General features: G+C 42.6%; 1 protein-coding gene across 1 annotated transcript in view; it reads right to left on the bottom strand.

Annotated features, from left to right (window-relative positions):
* Positions 1–18,745, bottom strand: part of dmd (dystrophin) — a 128,379-nt gene that overhangs the window by 28,544 nt on the left and 81,090 nt on the right. The window contains exons 54-60 of the mRNA XM_076095112.1: positions 16,173–16,345; positions 15,925–16,081; positions 14,891–15,002; positions 13,205–13,476; positions 12,230–12,376; positions 7,798–7,861; positions 5,285–5,345 (exon numbers count right to left, since the gene is read on the bottom strand). Of these exons, the coding sequence (XP_075951227.1) occupies positions 5,285–5,345; positions 7,798–7,861; positions 12,230–12,376; positions 13,205–13,476; positions 14,891–15,002; positions 15,925–16,081; positions 16,173–16,345 (986 nt within the window). The remainder of the gene's footprint in view (positions 1–5,284; positions 5,346–7,797; positions 7,862–12,229; positions 12,377–13,204; positions 13,477–14,890; positions 15,003–15,924; positions 16,082–16,172; positions 16,346–18,745) is intronic.

The raw sequence follows: 18,745 nt of genomic DNA, 5'->3' as shown, positions 1-18,745 counted from the left end.
TGATTATACCCGAGTGTGTAGGTGTGTGTGTGTGTGTGTGTGTGTAGCAGAAAAAGTGATGACAGATTGAGACGGAGGAAGAAGACGGAGAGGGATGGATTCAACACATCAAACAATTCCCCCCGATTACTGACTTTAAGCTCTCGGGACGTCATTTTCGAAGAAAACGTCTCCAGGAGCTGACGACTGATCGCGCACATGAAGCAGTTGGTCGGCCATATGTTGTCGTGCTGTGCCCCAAATGTGTGAGAGTGCGTTTGTATGCACGAGGCACAGTGTAGCCTGAGTGGGTGTGAAGTGTGTGCATGGACCCTTTGTAGACACAACTATGCAGACACCCCTGTAAACATTGTGTACTTTTGGTTCGGAGCTTGTTTTCATGGTTTGAGCCCCTTAGTTCCATACAGTAACATGAGTAAAATGAGCCTACGTCTCTCTTGATTTATTACCTCAGTAACCATGAGTTTTTGTTCTCAATCGCTGGTTTCAAGTCTTCTTTAATACAGCATGATGTTCATTTAGTATGGTGTGTTCCATTTAGAGTCAAATAGACCCGTTATGCTTTAGGGCGGGGCTACCTTGTGATGGACAGGCCGCTACCGCTTCCAGAATCATATACGGCATCTCTACGTCACGCGCCTCTACAGTCCAAATATGGTCACTTTCGTTCACTGGTTGCAAAAAGTCAAGATGGCAAAGTTCATAAACCAAGATGGCGACGGCCGAAATTCCAAACTCGGCAGTCTTACCAGCTGCCATATTTAAAAATTTGGGTCGAGTGAATTAAAAATTGCGTTACGTTCTCCCTTTGAAACGTAGTGGAGTCAAAGAATAAAATAGAATACTGTGAAACTACTCAAGTTAAGTACCTCAAAATTGTACTTGAACATAGTACTATAACATAGTTGTTATTGCACTATATTAATGGCCTTTGAAAGACATCTCCAACAATCACATGAGTATAGTAGTAAAGTATGTCCACATACTTATGGCCATATAACGTTTGTTTACCTGTGTTAATATCCATATATGTGTGATAATAATCCATATGCTTTCTTTCTGTCTCTTTCTCTACAATACATACATATACATGTGTCTTTCATGCCAAGTACAGTGAAGGACTTTTATGTGTGTGTAAACATGTGTGTGTGTGTGTGTGTGTGTGTGTGTGTGTGTTTGCATTCAGCTGGCACTCACAGGGTTTGGGTCATCTGGTCAGGTCCAGCTTTATCACTGCATGTGGAGAGGAGAATCTGTCACTTCTCTTTCCCTTCCTCCTTCCTCCTCCTCCTCTCAGTTGAGTGTTTTTTCCCCACATGCACACTTGCAGTTAATTCCACGTCTCACTCAGTCATTAGATATTAACTCAAACACACCAAACTGCTAGTTGCTGATTACCAAGCCCATGCAATCTGCTGTGTGAGCTCTCTTGACTGAAGAAGCAGCAGGAAGCAAGGTTGACCAATGGCATTGTGGGGTTATTCTGACCAATGAGTTAGGAATGTGAGGTGGAGAGTTAAGCCTATGTCATATGTGGGCCACTGAGGCTACAGTGCCGATGTAACAATTACAGACTGAAGGCGTGGTCACATCAAAATGTGGACATTGGAAGTGCATTCTTTCTAATGGCCATCAGGGGGCGACTACGCTGTTTGCAAAATTAAGTCATATTGTATAGACGTCTATGAGGAAATGAGCCTACGTCTCTCTTGATTTATTACCTCAGTAAACATTGTATCTTCAATACAGCATGATGTTCATTTAGTAAATTATGGTCCATTAGAGTCAAATAGAACAGGAAATCCACTACATTCACTTTTATACAGTCTATGGTAACAACTAAGTTCATTCTTGTGTATTTGCAAAGTACGTGGTGCTAGAAGCTTGGTGACGTAGGAACTACTCACAGGACTGGCTGGTCAGCTACTGTATCTGCGTACTAACATTGTAGCGCAAGTAGCTTTTGGGGCTTCTTTGCTATTTCTGTTTTCTCTGTGTTGCGCCATTTACTTCGCCCTGACATTATTTTTTAATAAAGAATTTTATCGGGGAAGTTGGCTTGCTACCTGTCACAGCAATATTTTTCTACGAAGTTCCATTATTTTAAACACTGGTTGACAAAGCCTTGGTGGAAAATGCTAATATGTAGTGCTACATTAGCACAAGTGGTGAGGAGCCATTAAAATACCTAATACCTAACCAAAATTTGCTAACATTATCTAACATAAGCTATTATAAGCTATGGGTTATAACGTTGTAGCGGCAAAACAGTGTGTTGAATTGAGCAAGGGTATGTTTTATTGCTAATGAATTAAATGTTTAATTTGTAATGGGAGATAATAGTTAGTTCTTCTTTCAAAAGTCACGTAGGCACAGCTACGGGAGCAGTTTTGGCTTGCCCAAGGACGCATCGACATGGACTAGCGGAGTCGGGGATCAAACCGTCGATCCTTTGATCTACCGCTCTACCACTGAGCCTGCAGCACTGAGGCACAAGCTCCAAGACAGGGCTTACTACTGTGCTAACAAACAAACTTCTGCTATCTGCTGATGAGTAGTAAACAGTCTCCCAGCATTCACCAGAGCACCGGCTCGACAAGCATGTTTTGAGACATAATGAAGGAAAAATGTCTCAAATTTGGACCCACTATGCAGTCTTTTGCCAATGACAGTTATAATATAAGTTTGAACACATTTCGACAACCTGTTAAAGATGATCATGTTATGGTCAGCAGTAGAGGAAAGGCAGAGACTGTACAACTAAACCATGAAGGTAACTTAGCATCAGAGTTTCAGCTGAGTAGCAATACAGTAAAACTTGCATTGACCTGATAATGATTAAGGATTCATTGATTTTAAAATTTAACCAGACATCTATCGGGTGAAAACCAAGGGGACTGTCGCTTCTGATGTGTCACCAATGGGATTCAGTTACCAACCAGTGAAAAACAAGCTTATGATACAATAAAGCTAGCCAATACTGTTCAACAAATGTTTTCCTGTTGGTCTGACCCATGATCAGGTAAGTGGAAATCAACTTTTATTGTCACACATTGTGCATAGAATAGCACAAAGTTAAGTTTAACCTCTGCATTTAGCCCATCCTAGTATTAGGAGCAGTGGGCAGCCAGTATACAGCTCCCAGGGAGCAGTTTGGGGATTCGGTGCCTTGCTCAGGGGCACCTTGGCAGTGCCCAGGATGCAAACTGGCACCTCTCCAGCCACCACTCCGCGCGGGGACTTAAACCGGCGACCCCTTTGATTCCCTGAGCTCAAACATTATCTGGGGCTGAGTGGATGGATGGATAGTTGGATGAAAGTATGGGTGGATTGATGGATGGACAGATGGTTAAAGGATTGAATGCACTCAATGTGAAAGTAGAGCGTTATTATAAATCCCAATGCTTTTCTTGGCAAGACCTGCCCTGCGTAGCATTAGAGCGCTAGGATTGGCCAGGCGTCCATGCTCACGCAAGGTACCGGGAACCCGATTTGTCCAGGTCCTTCGTCATAACCAATGGCTATCCTGACCCCAACAACTCGTGGTCAATGCCTTACCTCAACCAATGCCACTGACCTCAACTGGCTATTAAAGGCCGCCTTGGAAAAGTAGTGGGATCCATAATTACAGAAACGGGACTGTTGCATGAATTCTTCAAAGACAGACAGACAAATGGATGAATATTAGACACGATTAGATATTAAGAGATATCAGGCAAGCCAAAAGTTTAGGGCTAAACAACACAACAGTCACAGGAAACACTGCATCAATCCAGCACAAAGTTAGACGTTAGATCCAACAGCAACTGGTTAACCCATGGCATTCACACGCCATGGGCATTTTAAATTTCTACGTCAATATATTTCTTTCACACAGAAAACAAATATTATTCTGCTATCTTACTTTAACAATGCACACACGTGATGTGCAGAGCCGTGTAAGCTTCAGCGAAAGTCCACCAAAGCTAAAATGTGCAAACCAACTCTTCTCCAGTAAAAAAGTATATATTTAACAATCTCGCCTTCATCAGGGTGGCATGTGGCTTACAGATCACCATAGATAGAAAGTATAGAAAACTAAATGGAATATTTACATCTAGTGGATGCAGAAATGTACAAGAGAAATATGAATGACCGGATATACAAAACATATTACATAACAGCTAATGCATCAACATATTGTGAGTATAGTGAGGATATATTCATCTGAACCGATCGGTGGGGAAAAGGACAAAACAAAGCTGCCCTCCCTTTCTTTTCTGCTTTTGTCCGTAAGAAATAGAGTAATAATAATAATTTGACTTGTCAGATGTGATTTCCCAAACACTGCTTCATAATACAGTATGTTGCTGCCTCACACATAACTTATTTACATAAGGCACATATAATGTATCTATGCAATTGGAAATAGCTACTACTTTGAGGAAAACCCAGTTAGGAGGCAGACAAAAGAACTAAAGATAGCTCACTCCTTAAAGTTTACTTCATAACGATTCCATTAACACACCTAAAACATAACTTAACAGCAACATCATTTAATATAAGTACAGCATTCGGCTCTGTTATAACTTAAAACAATTGTCTTTTGCTCGTCACACTTCCTCTAAATACAATACGCTAGCGTTATTTAGCATAAGAAGGGCAAAGTGACTTTTCCTCTACTCATAGCTGAAAAAATGATTATTTCTATTTTTTAGAAAAGTCCATAAACAGTAGAGAGAAGATTTGCTGCTTTGTATCCCGAAAACCCAACTTTTTACCCACTGGTTGTTTAGATAAAGATTTTTGAAGAGTTGATTATAATATTGTGTGTTTTGTTTTCATGGTCACTCATATTTCTCTTGAACATTTCTGTAACCACTAGGAGTAAACATCCGTCATTCCAGGACTTTCAACCAGTCGACACCACGTTGAGGTTTAGTTGCCTCAACCTAACTGTTGGTGGTTTTGTTGCCTCAACCTAACTGTTGGTGGTTTTGTTGCCTCAACCTAACTGTATTCAGTTATTTTAAAGCCAACCATGATGTTTTTCCTGATGCTAACTAAGTGGTTTTGTTGCCTGAACCTAACTTCTGTTATTAACGTAATGTCGTCCTGAAAAAAAGTCATTCAGGGCGACAAAAAAAACAGATAATTTGTGTCCTTATACACAAAACCAATAGATTGCATTTTGTGACTATCTCACGAACTGCAGTGAGACTGTGTTGACTAGTACTAACTAATTTGGTCAGAATTTGTGTGTAGACTAGTTGAGAGATCTGCTGGCAACAGCTCAGCTACTTACTTTATGTAATAGGGCACGTTGTTTGGGGAGACGCCCTGCTCGAAGGGGCTCTCTACAGATCCTGCTGATGAAGAGAAACAAAGGTCAAAACAACTGTACAAACTTTCCGCATGCTATTAAACTTCTCACACGCACATTTGACTGCACAAGCAACATCCTGTAGGTCCAACATAAGCATGGACGTCCAGGAAACGTGTACGCAGCAAAAAGTCTTGTGTAATGAAAAGTTTTCTTCAAAGTAATATATACATGATAATGAAAAACAGCAGAAAAACAAGAATTATTGCTAATTATCTCATTTATTATGCCCACAAGAGTTGGCACACCAGCCATTTAAGCAGACTGTGCTGTCTGGGAATTGTCAGCACAGTTGGATTGTATCTCGGACCAATCGGATCGCTCGGCTGAAACTACCCGCTGCATAAGCATTATTGTGCCCTACGGGTAAAAGTTGCTGCATATAAAAACAGAATGATGCTTCGTAGGACAACTGCCAGACACATAGCAACACGGCAGTAAGATATGAAAACATGTAAATTCTTACATCATCACTGTCATTTTGATTGTTCCCCTATCACCATCTCTATCCGTTCTGCTATATTTATTATTGCTTGATTATTAAGCTAGATGGAACATTCATATATGAGCAAATGTGACATTGACTCATAGTTTATTGACTCATCTATGTTTTGTCCTTTGATATCATGATATTTTATACAAGTGGTTGCTGTTCTACCATCTTTTCCACCATCTTACACACTAAGTCATGGCCATATAATTTGCATCTGAATTTTTGGTTTCTTCCTTTTCTTATTTTTTTTCTTACAAGCCCCCCCTGTGGTTCCTGAATTGTAATCACCGCCATGAGCGTATGAGTGTTGTTGTGATGTTATCCGTGGTCTTGTAATTAAACTAAAGAGAATTGATGAGAGAAAGCAGCTAGCAGTTTAATGAGTGGCTCCAGGTGGACGTCCTTAAATGAAAAAAAAAAAAAGTCTTACAGTTGAATACAACATTAATCGGCAATGTTTAATGTATTCCAAGAGTTCCTTTGTGTCAATTTCTCTTGAATGCCAAGCCTAGCTCTGATTTCTACATTACCTGTGTCCTATTACATGTTGTTAAAAGTGATTATTTTGTCATGAAAAAAGAACCGAGTATCAATAAGAGTAGCTCTTTGCGGCTTACAATAGAGTCAGCTCAGCGTTACCACCCCCCGCCCCCCCCAAGAGTGTTCTGCCTAGTCCCACCCTACTCTGCTATGATTGGCTAGTACTTCTGTGCTTTGATTGGCTAGTACTGGTTGCCTCAACGTTTTCTTGGATGCTATAATTTTTCGTAGCCAGTGTACCATGAAAGCTTGATGGAAATAGAAAGCTAGTTAGCTAACTAGCCAGCCTTTGATGTGTCGAGTCTTGGCCAATCAGCGTTAAGATGTCTACAGCGTCTTCATTTCCCTCTGTTAAAGTTTAATTTACATGAATCATCAGAAAGCGTACAAGAAATCACTTGCACAGTAGGACGTGTTGAGAGTGTTCTATTTCTGAGGTGGGCATTTATGATGAACAGTTTCTGAAAGGCGTGAGAAGTGCAGCTCTGGCTGTCGCTACAGTTATAGAAATGATTGTATTATAATAGTATATTATTATATGTGTTTTCCAAATGGTTTTAGTCACGTATGCTCTATTTGCAACAATGCTACATACAGTAAAGGATATCATTATTTGACCCCTTGCTTGATTTTGTAAGTGCCCACTGTCACGTGGCATGATGGAGGACTCAAACGCAGACCAGGCAGTGTGTAGCATGAAAGCTTGATGAAAATAGAAAGCTCGTTAGCTAACTAGCCAGCCGCTTAATTAGTCAAATTTAACAAAATGTTAACTCGTTTCCGGGATTAAGGACTCATAACTGCAGCATTCTACTGCCAGATAATACACCAATCCCAGCCCAGCAGCACTAGCCAAATCACAGCACAGTCGGGTGAGACTAATTGTTGAGAGAATAAAATGCACGCTGACAAACGCAATGTTTAATCCATGTTTGTTCTTTGTGTTTTTGAAATGCTGGAGAAGAAGACACGACCTCTACTCTTTCATTCAATGCATCGATCATTGATGGACTTTAATCTTTAAGATGGGACTGTGATACGGATGAGAGCCTCGGCCGTGTTGGATAAAGCGCTGGGTCATAAAAACTAAAATAAACAGGCTGCATTAACAGATCGATACGCCATCATAGGCTCGATGAGGAGCCTTTATATACTCTTTCCCTTTTCCATTATTCAGTTATTCAGTGGCCTGTTGACAATCGAGCACTGTTCCACTCTCTCTCTCTCACTAACACTTATCACTTATTGAGTGCCACTGACAGGAGGTGGGTGCCTCACTTTGTCTAACACATTCTGTCTTTACTCTTTCCCACACAACCTGACAGTCTTGTCAACTGACCAGACTGTTTCCAGGTAGGTGTGTGCGCACATATGCGTGTGTGTGCGAGTGTGTTTTACTCACCGTGCAGAAGGACAAAGTCCCTCTGAGCGTCAGTCAGCTGCTTCAGATGTTCATTGATGGAGATCTGATGGAGAAAGATGGAAAGAAATGCGTTTAGATAGACGGATGGATAGATGGATCATTTTATGGCCACAACACAACTTTCAGCCATTATGTTTCCTGAAAGTTATGAATAGCTTTAAAAGGCAACGGTGGGAATACAGAGAGTGATGTTTTTTGCGTGTATCAATGTAAACTCTGACACATAATATGCCTCAAAAAAAAAAAGCAGCCAGTAGAAGTACACGGATGGGCAGACGGAGGGAGAGGAAGCACAAAGACAAGCATGGAAGAGATAATTGAATTTGTAGTGGAGGAATTAGAGGGGATGCAGTCTCCCGTGAGTCTCCTTCAGCTCCGAATGAGCTGTCTGTCTAGATGGAGTTGAGATAATCGCAGCAAATCAGCACGGCTCTGTAGGTACACACAGCGAGGAGGGCACTAAGCCCAGCGGGGGGCAGGCACTTTTCTCCTGGCTCACACATTCATTCATCCAAGGAAAGACTTTTATTTCTTGGCAGATTTACAATATCTACTTCATGTGAGGTATCGCATCAGAAGAAATATGTTCAACAGACACCCAAACCCCAAAAGGTACTGCTATATAAATTCACTCCACACATCCACAATTCGGCGGCCACACTGACACCGATGTTGGTTTGAACTACTGTTTCAAGTTCTTCATTATCAAACGCACAACCATTGCAGAGAAGCAGTCGTTCAGGTCGAAGAAACAAAACTACAACTTCCTGGTTCGGTTCAGGAAAGAAAAGATGCTGGTGGGCGTTTCAATAAGCAGGCTAGTTTGTTACGTAACATAAGTTGTGTAGATACTTAATTTGAAATAAGTCAACTTTGACTTTTGATTTCCAACGGAACACGAACATCTGTCTCCTGGGTGGAAGTAAGTATATAAAAGGTTAAGTGACAACAATAATGTCAGCCATAGTTCATACGGTTTGAAGAAAATGCAAATACTGAAACAGCCTTAGAGGATGGCATGTACAACCACTTCTGTATCTCTATCCCCATTCATCATTATAATTTCTCATCACGCCTTTCTAATCTGATGTATAATTCACATGAAAAGACATCCGATGCTTGCAGGGATGATTTCATCCCGACCGTCCCCGGAGGAGCCGCCGTGTGTTGTCATCACTGACGCTTCCTGACCCCATGTTCGATGATCTAATGTTCCCGGGCAACACATGCAGCTCCGGCCGGCATGCAGACCTTTGGCAGAGACTGATTAGCCACGGATTTTTGTTCCAGGAGGTAAAAAAAAAGTGAATTGGAAAGTGAATCATTGAAAGCTCATTGGCGTCTCAACTTCCTTCGATTGAAGTCCTGAGGCTGAGGGACTGAGATGGGTTATTATTACCCAGCCTGAGTGGACAGCTGATGAACCAGCCAACCGTTCATCCACACCCCACATAAGTCGGCCATGATGAGATATTGTTGGCATGGAACGGGTGAAGATAATGAAGATATGACCGGTACTTTTTTTGGGATGGGTGGGGGCTTTGATGTGACATGAAACTAAACGATGACATTACCTTCGAGTCCACCTCACCCAATCCATTTCTGTCTGAGTTGCCTTTCCCCGTATCCATGGTAACCTAATTAGAGTTGTACAAACAAGAGGAGCGGGATTGTTGAGGAGGAATTTGTTGAAATTACTCAGAGTGCACGATGTCCCCGCGCTGACCAATCAGCTTCTAGGCATGACAGAACACTCTGAACCAACTAAAGTGACCTGAATGTGCAAGCGCACACACGCATTAAACGTGTACACTCACCCCAAATTTAAGCCACATTTACTAAAGCAGAAAACATGAAAGCACAAACACTTATATTGGACGCGGCGCGCGCGCGCACTGACACACACACACACACACACACACACACACACACACACACACACACACACACACACACACACACACACACACACACACACACACACACACACACACACCTCATGTTACCAGAATTCTCATGATGCCAGAATTCCTGGGCAAACATCCCGCTTCCAATGAACCACCTGCAATGGAAACTGACTTTTGAAAAACTGGCAGTTAAATCCCCGTTTCTGTCCAAATTAAATACTTTAAAAATTCCTTTCTTATCCTCTTAATATCAGCTCGCGCGTGTGGAAATGAGTATCTCGCCGTCTCTGACCAACGGCTGTATTTACGAAGCCGCTAAAAGTGAGAATCCTTCACTGTTATTCCTCGTTGCAGAGAATAAAGGCCGTTCCTCGTGTTTCTGTTGAATCAAATGCGCTTTTGAATTTTACAGAAATACTTCACCTCCAAAATGATCATTCGTATCAATGACTCAGTCTGTGTTATCTTGAATTCTTGAAGACAACTCTTTTTTAAGTATTTCTTGAAGTAACATACCTGCAAACTTGTCACTTCTCAGCAAAATTCGCCGTTTTGAATCAAAATATATCATCCACGTGAATCATGTAGATCCGTAGAGATTGTTTTGGGGGGGTCAACTGGCCAGCCAGCGTTTCTCAGATTGGAGTGAGACGAGGAGAAAAGGTGATGTCGTGATCTTCTCAATAGAACATCTTTGATGTGTCGAGTCTTGGCCAATCAGCGTTAAGATGTCTACAGCGTCTTCATTTCCCTCCGTTAAAGTTTAAATTACATGAACTATCAGAAAGCCTGCAAGCAATCACTTGCACAGTAGGACGTATTGAGAGTGTTCTATTTCTGACGTGGGCATTCATGTTTCTGAAAGGCAACCTCCTGTGAGAAGTGCAGCTCTGGCAGTTATAGAAATAATTGTATATGTATGTATATTATTATATGTGTTTTCCAAATGCTTTTAGTCACGTATGCTCTATTTGCAACAATACTACATAGAGTAAAGGGTATCATTATTTGACCCCTTGCTTGATTTTGTAAGTGTCCACCGAACACAGTTCTGATTGCGCGTTCTTTTTTTAACTCAAAGTAGAATGAGGCGATTTCGTTGTGATAACTTTTATGAACACGAATAATGAGGCCCGGATACTGATGAGATGATGTGGTCAAAGAGCTTAAGGAAGAGGAGGGCCCGTGTTCATATCTTCGACTGAACGGTAAAACAGACTATCAAAACGTACACGGACCAGAGAGGGTTAAGGTGCCTGTACCTTCATTTCACCGGGTTGCTAATGCAGAGGTGTGTATAGATCACAGCTATTATTTTACTCTTGATAAACTACCTCAGCCAGAGTAGATTATCATTTTAATTTAAATAATTGAACTGGATTGAATGCATATTAATTGCAAATAGAAGATAGGCCACAATTCTAACAGCTTTACAGTAACAGTGGAAGTAAATATGAAGCCGTACAGTAACAGGGTTCAATGAAAACGAATCACTTTATTTTGTACAGGCGATGGTTCTCGCTACTATCTGTGTTTTTATTTGACTAAAACTTATGAAAATGAGACCTCGGTCTCAATGGATTTTGTCTAAATAAAGGTTAATAATAATAGAGCTGAAACACTGATTAATAACTGAATAATAAATTAGTTTTTTGCAGTAAATGTCTTATCACTTAATGTTCTTCTCAGAGTACACCAGAATGCTTTTAAAGCTCATGCCCCCCCCCCCCCCGACAGGGTTTCGGGTTTCGGTGCTTGTCACCTTTTTCACCTCTTATGAGTTTGCAGGTATGAAGTAAGCTCCATCCACTACACTGATGTTCTCACCTTCACTACAAGACAATGTGTGTGTGTGTGCTAACATCTGGTCAGGTGCTAACTTCAGAGAGACCGGCCGTCTGGTCCCGTCACCGCGGTGTCACCACGACGCCCATCTCCGCCCGTGGCTCCTCTGCATCGGTCGGCCTCTCTGGCAGCTGATTGGCTCCGTCTGTCACCCCCGGTAACAATCACTGTCTGACTTCCAGCATGGCTGCCACCGGGTTTATTGAGACTGATGGAGGCCCACCCTGTGCTGCCTCTGATCACACATGGTGTGTGTGTGTGTGTGTGTGTGTTTTCTCTCCTTATTACAGCTTTACCAAAAAGTAACACAAACACACACATGTGCTAACAGGTCCACGACACTTTTGCTCAGCTGGATTTGTGAGTCAAGAACGGAGAAGCCAAATTCAAACCACAGTCAAATAATAAAGCACATTAAAGGGAGCGACCGTGTGTGTGTGTCTAACCACAGGTTTTGACTCAGAAATAATTGCGGGGTAACGGGAAGGTTCTGGTATTAGAGCTCTGTGGGTGCAGACGGGTGCGGGTTTGCAAAACTGGACTCATGCTGGGCTCGGCATGGAGCTGTTAGAAAGAGTTAGTGATAGAAGTCTAGGGTAGCGGGACAAAGCTGTGGAGACTTGCAGATGAATGTATGTACAGCATCTGTGTGTCTGTACCTGGAGCAGCCTCCAGCGGGTGTTGAGATCGTCAATGCGGTCCAGGTTGCCAGGCGACAGCTGGATGTCGGGCGGACGGAAAGTGGACGCCAACTGGTTTATGTGTATTACGTCATCCTCAATCGGAGCGATCTCTTCCTGGAACTCCTGGAACACACACACACACACACACTGGAAATTAATTGTCAGGCCGTTTGTATTGCGCTGCATTGTTTACAGTGATGAGAGGACAGATGGGAAACACAGACAGGTTGTTAGTTGCCCCCCCGTTCAGTCGTTTCTCACCTCAACTCCTCTAACAGGGAGAAACTGATGCATCCATCATGTAAACCCCTCTTCTTCTGCATGTTTAATGCTTGCTGATGTATGGAAAACACTGACAGGCTTAAGTAGGATTAATGCAACTATCGCTATACAAGTGCAACTATACTGGTTGATAGATGCAAGGTGGGCTTACTCTATGTCTTCCATGATGCGTGCAGATTAAGGGGACGGTAATGCACATCTGTGACTGTTACATATGTTTCTTAAATATGCTGTGGGAGCATTTAAACACCAATGAATCATTATCAAATCATTTTTTAGATCTTGGTACATTTACAACAAACGGGAGTAAAGTAATGTACTGCTGTGGACAGGGAAAAAACGTTCAAGTGTTTGTGCATATATATATATATATATTTAATAACTATATTTACAATATTTTCATGGCTTTATCTTGCTGTCAAAAAGAGGCATAAAGAGTGGTAGCACAGGATTCCACCTAGCGTCGTCCAAAGCTCAAATTATTTTACAAAAATCATGCAATGACACGACGATCGTCTAAAAGTCACCAGTCTCTCAACCATGATCTCACTTGCTGAGAGTGAATGCATCTATTTAGTCCTATTTCTCTCCCTTCACCTCTCGGGGCTCCTTTAATACTTTGATGCCACATGCTGCTCAATTTTTGAAGTGAGCGTCGTTGGATCTGACCTTGACTCTGTCGATGTGCTCCGGCAGGGAGTTAATCAGCAAGGAGTCACCAACGGGTTCCCACGCCTCCTTCACCATCTCGGCCTGCCGCAGCTGTCCGTCCAGCAGGTCCTCCGCCTCCTGGAGCTCCATCAGCCGATCCAGAGCCAGCTCGAGCCTCCTCTGCCAGTCGGCCGAATCGGAGTAGAGCCTGTCCCACTTGGCCATCACGTCCTCGGCTTCTTTGCGCAGGACTCGCCCGACATTCTGAGCACGCTCCTCGGGGCCGATATCTGACGGTTGTGGAAAGAAGAGATACTGGATTAACATCTGGGGACAATGAAAGCAGCGATCTGTATCCTCAAAGGCTGTGGCACATAATCCACACATCTAGAATCTCTTATTCTCTCCACCACTACGTCTAATATTTAGATTCCACATGTCCTGATGAGGAGGAAAACCCTGATGCTACACGACCATCAGTACTTAGAAGAAGAAGAGCAACTGCAGCGGTATTCTGTATTGCTGTTGTACATCGAATGTCTTCAAACCGTGCAGAGTTCTAACTGTTTAAGATGTGGGCAACCAAAACCACAGGCTTTAGCTGTGACAATGAAGCATTAGGAGCGACGTATATGTCAAACCATTCAGGCTGTTTGTGAAGACACAGGTGGTTCGGATGAATTTAAAGCAAGCAAAATGTCATATTCTCAAAAGCACTGTCGATTCAGCTTTCTAGGCGTCCCCAACCGCCGCCGGTTTGAAGGTCAAACTACTTCCTATGAGGAAGTAAGTGCTCGTAGCAGCTGGAGTTCACCCTTTCTTTTCTGTGTTCTCCAAGTGAGTTTGGCGGCTGAATGGGTTTATTTGGGCCACAGTTAAAGTTCAGCTGCTTTCTACGAGCCTGGTAACCGGGCTGCAGCCATGGTGAACAAGGTGCTGCAGGAAAGTCTGTGTGTGTGTGTGCCTGTGTGCGTGCATGCGTGTGTGCGTTAACCCCCATGTGTGGTTGTTACCAAGCTGTTACTAGGGTCCAAAGGTCTGTTAAATTCACTTCATATTTGCCTTTTATGCAGGACTTCAAGTGCTGGAGCTGATCCTGGTGCTGCTCTGGTAATTAATGAGCTTTTATTCCTGTGTTTCCACATTTGAATGGCAGGTGCAAGGTGTGTTCAAATGTAAATAATCCAATCGAAATAACTGCTTATGCTGCTTACAACGCTTACATTCTTAATCTATCATATCGATGTATCTTTTAAGTTCATCCCAAAATCAAAAAAATATATTGTCCCTCTTACTTGCAGTGCCATTTATCAATCTCGATTGTTTTGATGCGAGTTGCCGAGTGTTAGCCATCGAGATGTCTGCCCTCTCTCCAATATAATGGGACTAGACGGTGCTCAAAGCGGCAAATATAAAAACACATTTGAAAAACTCATCAGCAATGTCTCTTTCCAGAAATGATGACCTGGTTACTGAAGATAATGAGTTGTCGGGTCAAGCCTTGTTTTATACTCGCGCCTCAGCAGACGGCGCGCAAGCTCCGAGCATGAACGGAGATGTTTACACTCTATAAGATCTCCTGTTTCTAAAGCATCTCAGAACAAATTGGCCTATTTCCCCGGTTTTAGGACTCATTCCTGCAGCATCCTCTATGCAGATTTGTCTGCAATCAATTCTTTTTTTGGAAACATGTGTCTGTGTTACCCCTCTGCTCAGGTGATGGTGTCTCCCGGGGCAGCTCCGACAGAAAGACTCCCACATCGTCCAGAGCCTTGGTCACAACTGGCTCCTTAGCTCTCAAGTCCCTCCTGAAGCCCTGTGCAAACACACACACACACACACACAATGAATGTTTTTAACTTTTATTGAAAGTAACATTATGTAGATATTATTGTGGTCATTTGAGCTAAAGACCTCTGCTTCAAGGATGCATAAAACAGCCTCAGGAGTGAACGTAGCCCACTGCGTGTATTCTGTGCACAAACACTGTTGGACTTAAGTGTCCCTTCAAACTAAAACATGTCTGGATTTATTATGCAACGCTTTGACTAAAAGCCTTTTCCCTAATGCATCTGGGAGAACTCATTGTAGTTTTACAGATGAAATGACAAAATCAGCAGAGCCAATCATCTCGTTTTTTTTTGCATAAAATGGATTTTCCTTGAACCCTTTCCACAATACTTTCCATTTATTGTGAGCCTTTGATCTGCGTAAGGTTAGTCAGGGGGACATTAAGTGTGCCTCAAACGTAAATGGATGCTTTTACAATGAAACCACAAAACTTTTATTATGAAAGTATCAAACAGGCTCTTTTCGTTGCTTGCTTACTGCACTGGTGCTGAGCTGAAGGTTCCTAGACGCGTTTCCTTCTATTATGACTCGGAGCTACACTCAGGATGGATAAATACCGAGTAAGAACCGCAAATTCTGCCACCCCACCGAAGATTTAGAATAATAAATATTAACTACAAATTAGATCAAATGATGTTGTGTCCTGATAGGATCAGATGTCTTATTTTCTAATAGCAAAACCCAAAGGTCCACGTGATCCTACGCTGTGCTACACTCTTCTTGGTAATTGTTTGGTTGACTGTGGAATGACAGACGATCAAGTGCGTGTGTTGAAAAACAAAAAAAATCCAGAATCTGCAAAAATGTCACATTTTTCAGTATAAAATGCTGCAGAGACAAGCGGTCTAATTGTCCGTGTCCCACATAGTGTGTGTGTGTCCTCCTACCCGGTGTGTGTCCAGCTGTGCCTGCACGGCGGGGACATCCCCCCCAACAGGCGGCTCCTTTTCCAGCTGTTGACTTTTAAGCCTAAGCCAGTTCAGCAGCTCCTGCAGCGACATGTGGAGCCTCTTCCACGGAGCCATCTCCGAGTCCAGGTGGGCCCTTGAAACACAATCACAGTTGTTTTTTTTGTCTCTTACGCTTTACATAAACACCACGGCGGTCCAGAACAAAGACTGAGTCCCGGCCTCACCTCATGCTGAGGGTCTTGTTGCGCAGGTCGTTCCAGCGCTGGCTCATGTTGTCCAGACGTCTCTGGAGCAGAGCCCCATCCTCAGAGTCCCCCAGTGAGGTCATGATCCTCTGCCCGTTCTCATCCAGGGAGTGATACAGCTCTGTGTGGCTGTCAATCTCTGCCTGGAGGTCCTAGTGACACAAACAGTAAGAGTTAGTGGAAAAGAAGCAAGAGTAGTAAATTCTGTTGGAGCAGATACTTTATCCTCTGCCCGTTCTCATCCAGGGAGTGATACAGCTCTGTGTGGCTGTCAATCTCTGCCTGGAGATCCTAGTGACGCAAACAGTAAGAGTTAGTGGAAAAGAAGCAAGAGCAGTCATTTCTGTTGGAGCAGACACTTTATTTTCTTGGTAATTGCAGCAATCTTTCAAGAATTCACTATTTTTCACTGCTTGAGTGCTCAGTAATGGGATGCGAGAGTGATTTACTCTATAAAAAGCAGCAACCACTAGGATTGAGCCATAATGCAGGGGCTTAATGTATTGTGGATGGAAGCCTTTGTTGCGCTGAAAGGTCACAATGCGTTACTCAGCCTGGAATCAGCTGGTAACTTCGACAGCTGTAGTCCCACCTGTGTTCAATTTTCCAACAGACGATCCATTACCCCAACTCTGAAAAGGAGCTGTATTTAACATCCTGGGCATTAGAATTCAAATGCAGATGTCCCCACTGTGGGACTAATGAGGGATTATCTTATCTTATCAATATGGCAGCAAACAACTATTATCTATGGAAAGATATAGCGGAGTAGCGCCCTGTCCCTCTGTGTGTGTTGTTTTGCTCAATCCCAGCCCTTTGCCTTCATATGGACCTAAACTTGAATGTCTTCACTGGTTTAATATTAGCTTGTAAACTGGCTACTTGTGGTAAAACACATTTCGTCTGTCAACTCCAGTCTGGCATCTGAAGTTGCTAATCGGACTGTAAACAATGAGGGAAGAGGATATGTTGTGGCTACACGGAAATAAAGCCCCTTTCTCCCAGAGGCTTATCCGTCATCACATATCAAGTTTTTTTTCTTCCTATTGTCGTTCAAGAACATGTTCTTTCAATTTGAGAGCATGACTCGCTGATTTCACCTCAGATTTTGAAATGCTTTTCCCCAAAACCCCGTCCCAGCTTCATACAGCGGCTTGTATTGCATCGACATAAACCGTATCTCACTAGCACAGGCGACGGCTACCTGTGCGATTAGCGCTAACTTGCTCCACTAGCCGGCACCGCTGCTCTGGGACACACATCAACTGTCCTCTTATTCCAGAAGTCGTAAAGAAAGCGTTATAATAGAGTCTTCGAGGGCAGAAGTTAAAGCCGGGTTAAAGAGTAACACTTAGTAACAGTAATTCACTATCTTTCACTGCTTGAGTGGTCAGTAATGGGATGTGAGAGAGTGATTTACTCTATAAAAAGCAGCAATTACTAGGATTGAGCCATAATACCTGCAAACTCATGAGAGGTGAAAAAGGTGACAGGCCCGAAAGGGGGGGGGGGTGCAGTGCATGCTCCGGGAATTTTATTTTAAATATGAGCTTTAACATGTAGCATTCTGATGTACTCTGAGAATCAAATTAAGTGATAGGACACTATTTACTTTAAGCAAAAAACGAATTCATTATTCAGTGATTAATCAGTATTTCAGCTCTAGTTGAACATCTGGCTAGTTAGCTTTTTCTTTATCAATATTATTATTATTATTATTATTAAGCTTGTTAATGCTGCGCTGAAAGGTCACGATGCGTTACTCAGCCTGGAATCAGCTGGTAACTTCGACAGCTGTAGTCCCACCTGTGTTAAATTTTCCAACAGACGATCCATTACCCCAACTCTGAAAAGGAGCTGTATTTAACATCCTGGGCATTAGAATTCAAATGCAGATGTCCCCACTGTGGGACTAATGAGGGATTATCTTATCTTATCAATATGGCAGCAAACAACTATTATCTATGGAAAGGTATAGCGGAGTAGCGCCCTGTCCCTCTGTGTGTGTTTTGCTCAATCCCAGCCCTTTGCCTTCATATGGACCTAAACTTGAATGTCTTCACTGGTTTAATATTAGCTTGTAAACTGGCTACTTGTGGTAAAACACATCAACTGTCCTCTTATTCCAGAAGTCGTAAAGAAAGCGTTATAATAGAGTCTTCGAGGGCAGAAGTTAAAGCCAGGTTAAAGAGTAACACTTTAGTTACATTATTACGTAGGGACACTCCAGTGAAGCGCATGCAGCCACGAGGCAGGGTCATTTCATCTGTAAACACTACACGTGGAATATTATTAGTTGGGGAATTTTGACTGGGTTGTTGTGAGTAAAATATCCAAACGCAGAGGACAACATCCGAGAGCATATCAGGCACAACATTTCAGATGACGATTGTGGAAAATACATCAAACACTGACCCGTTCCCGGATATGAAGGGAGACTTCTCCTGGAAAAATGTTATCCGTTTGTTTTTTAATTACAGTTCAGGTATAAATATTTAAACATGAATCTACCATGCTGGAGCTAGTGTGGAGTACCAGATGCAGATCACTTG

This window comes from Anarhichas minor, unplaced genomic scaffold (assembly GCF_050575085.1).
Source record: "Anarhichas minor isolate MPS153535 unplaced genomic scaffold, ASM5057508v1 ptg000018l, whole genome shotgun sequence".
Taxonomy (NCBI): Eukaryota; Metazoa; Chordata; class Actinopteri; order Perciformes; family Anarhichadidae; genus Anarhichas; species Anarhichas minor.
Note: the sequence above shows the minus strand (reverse complement) of the source record. Positions and strands in the feature narration are given on the sequence as shown.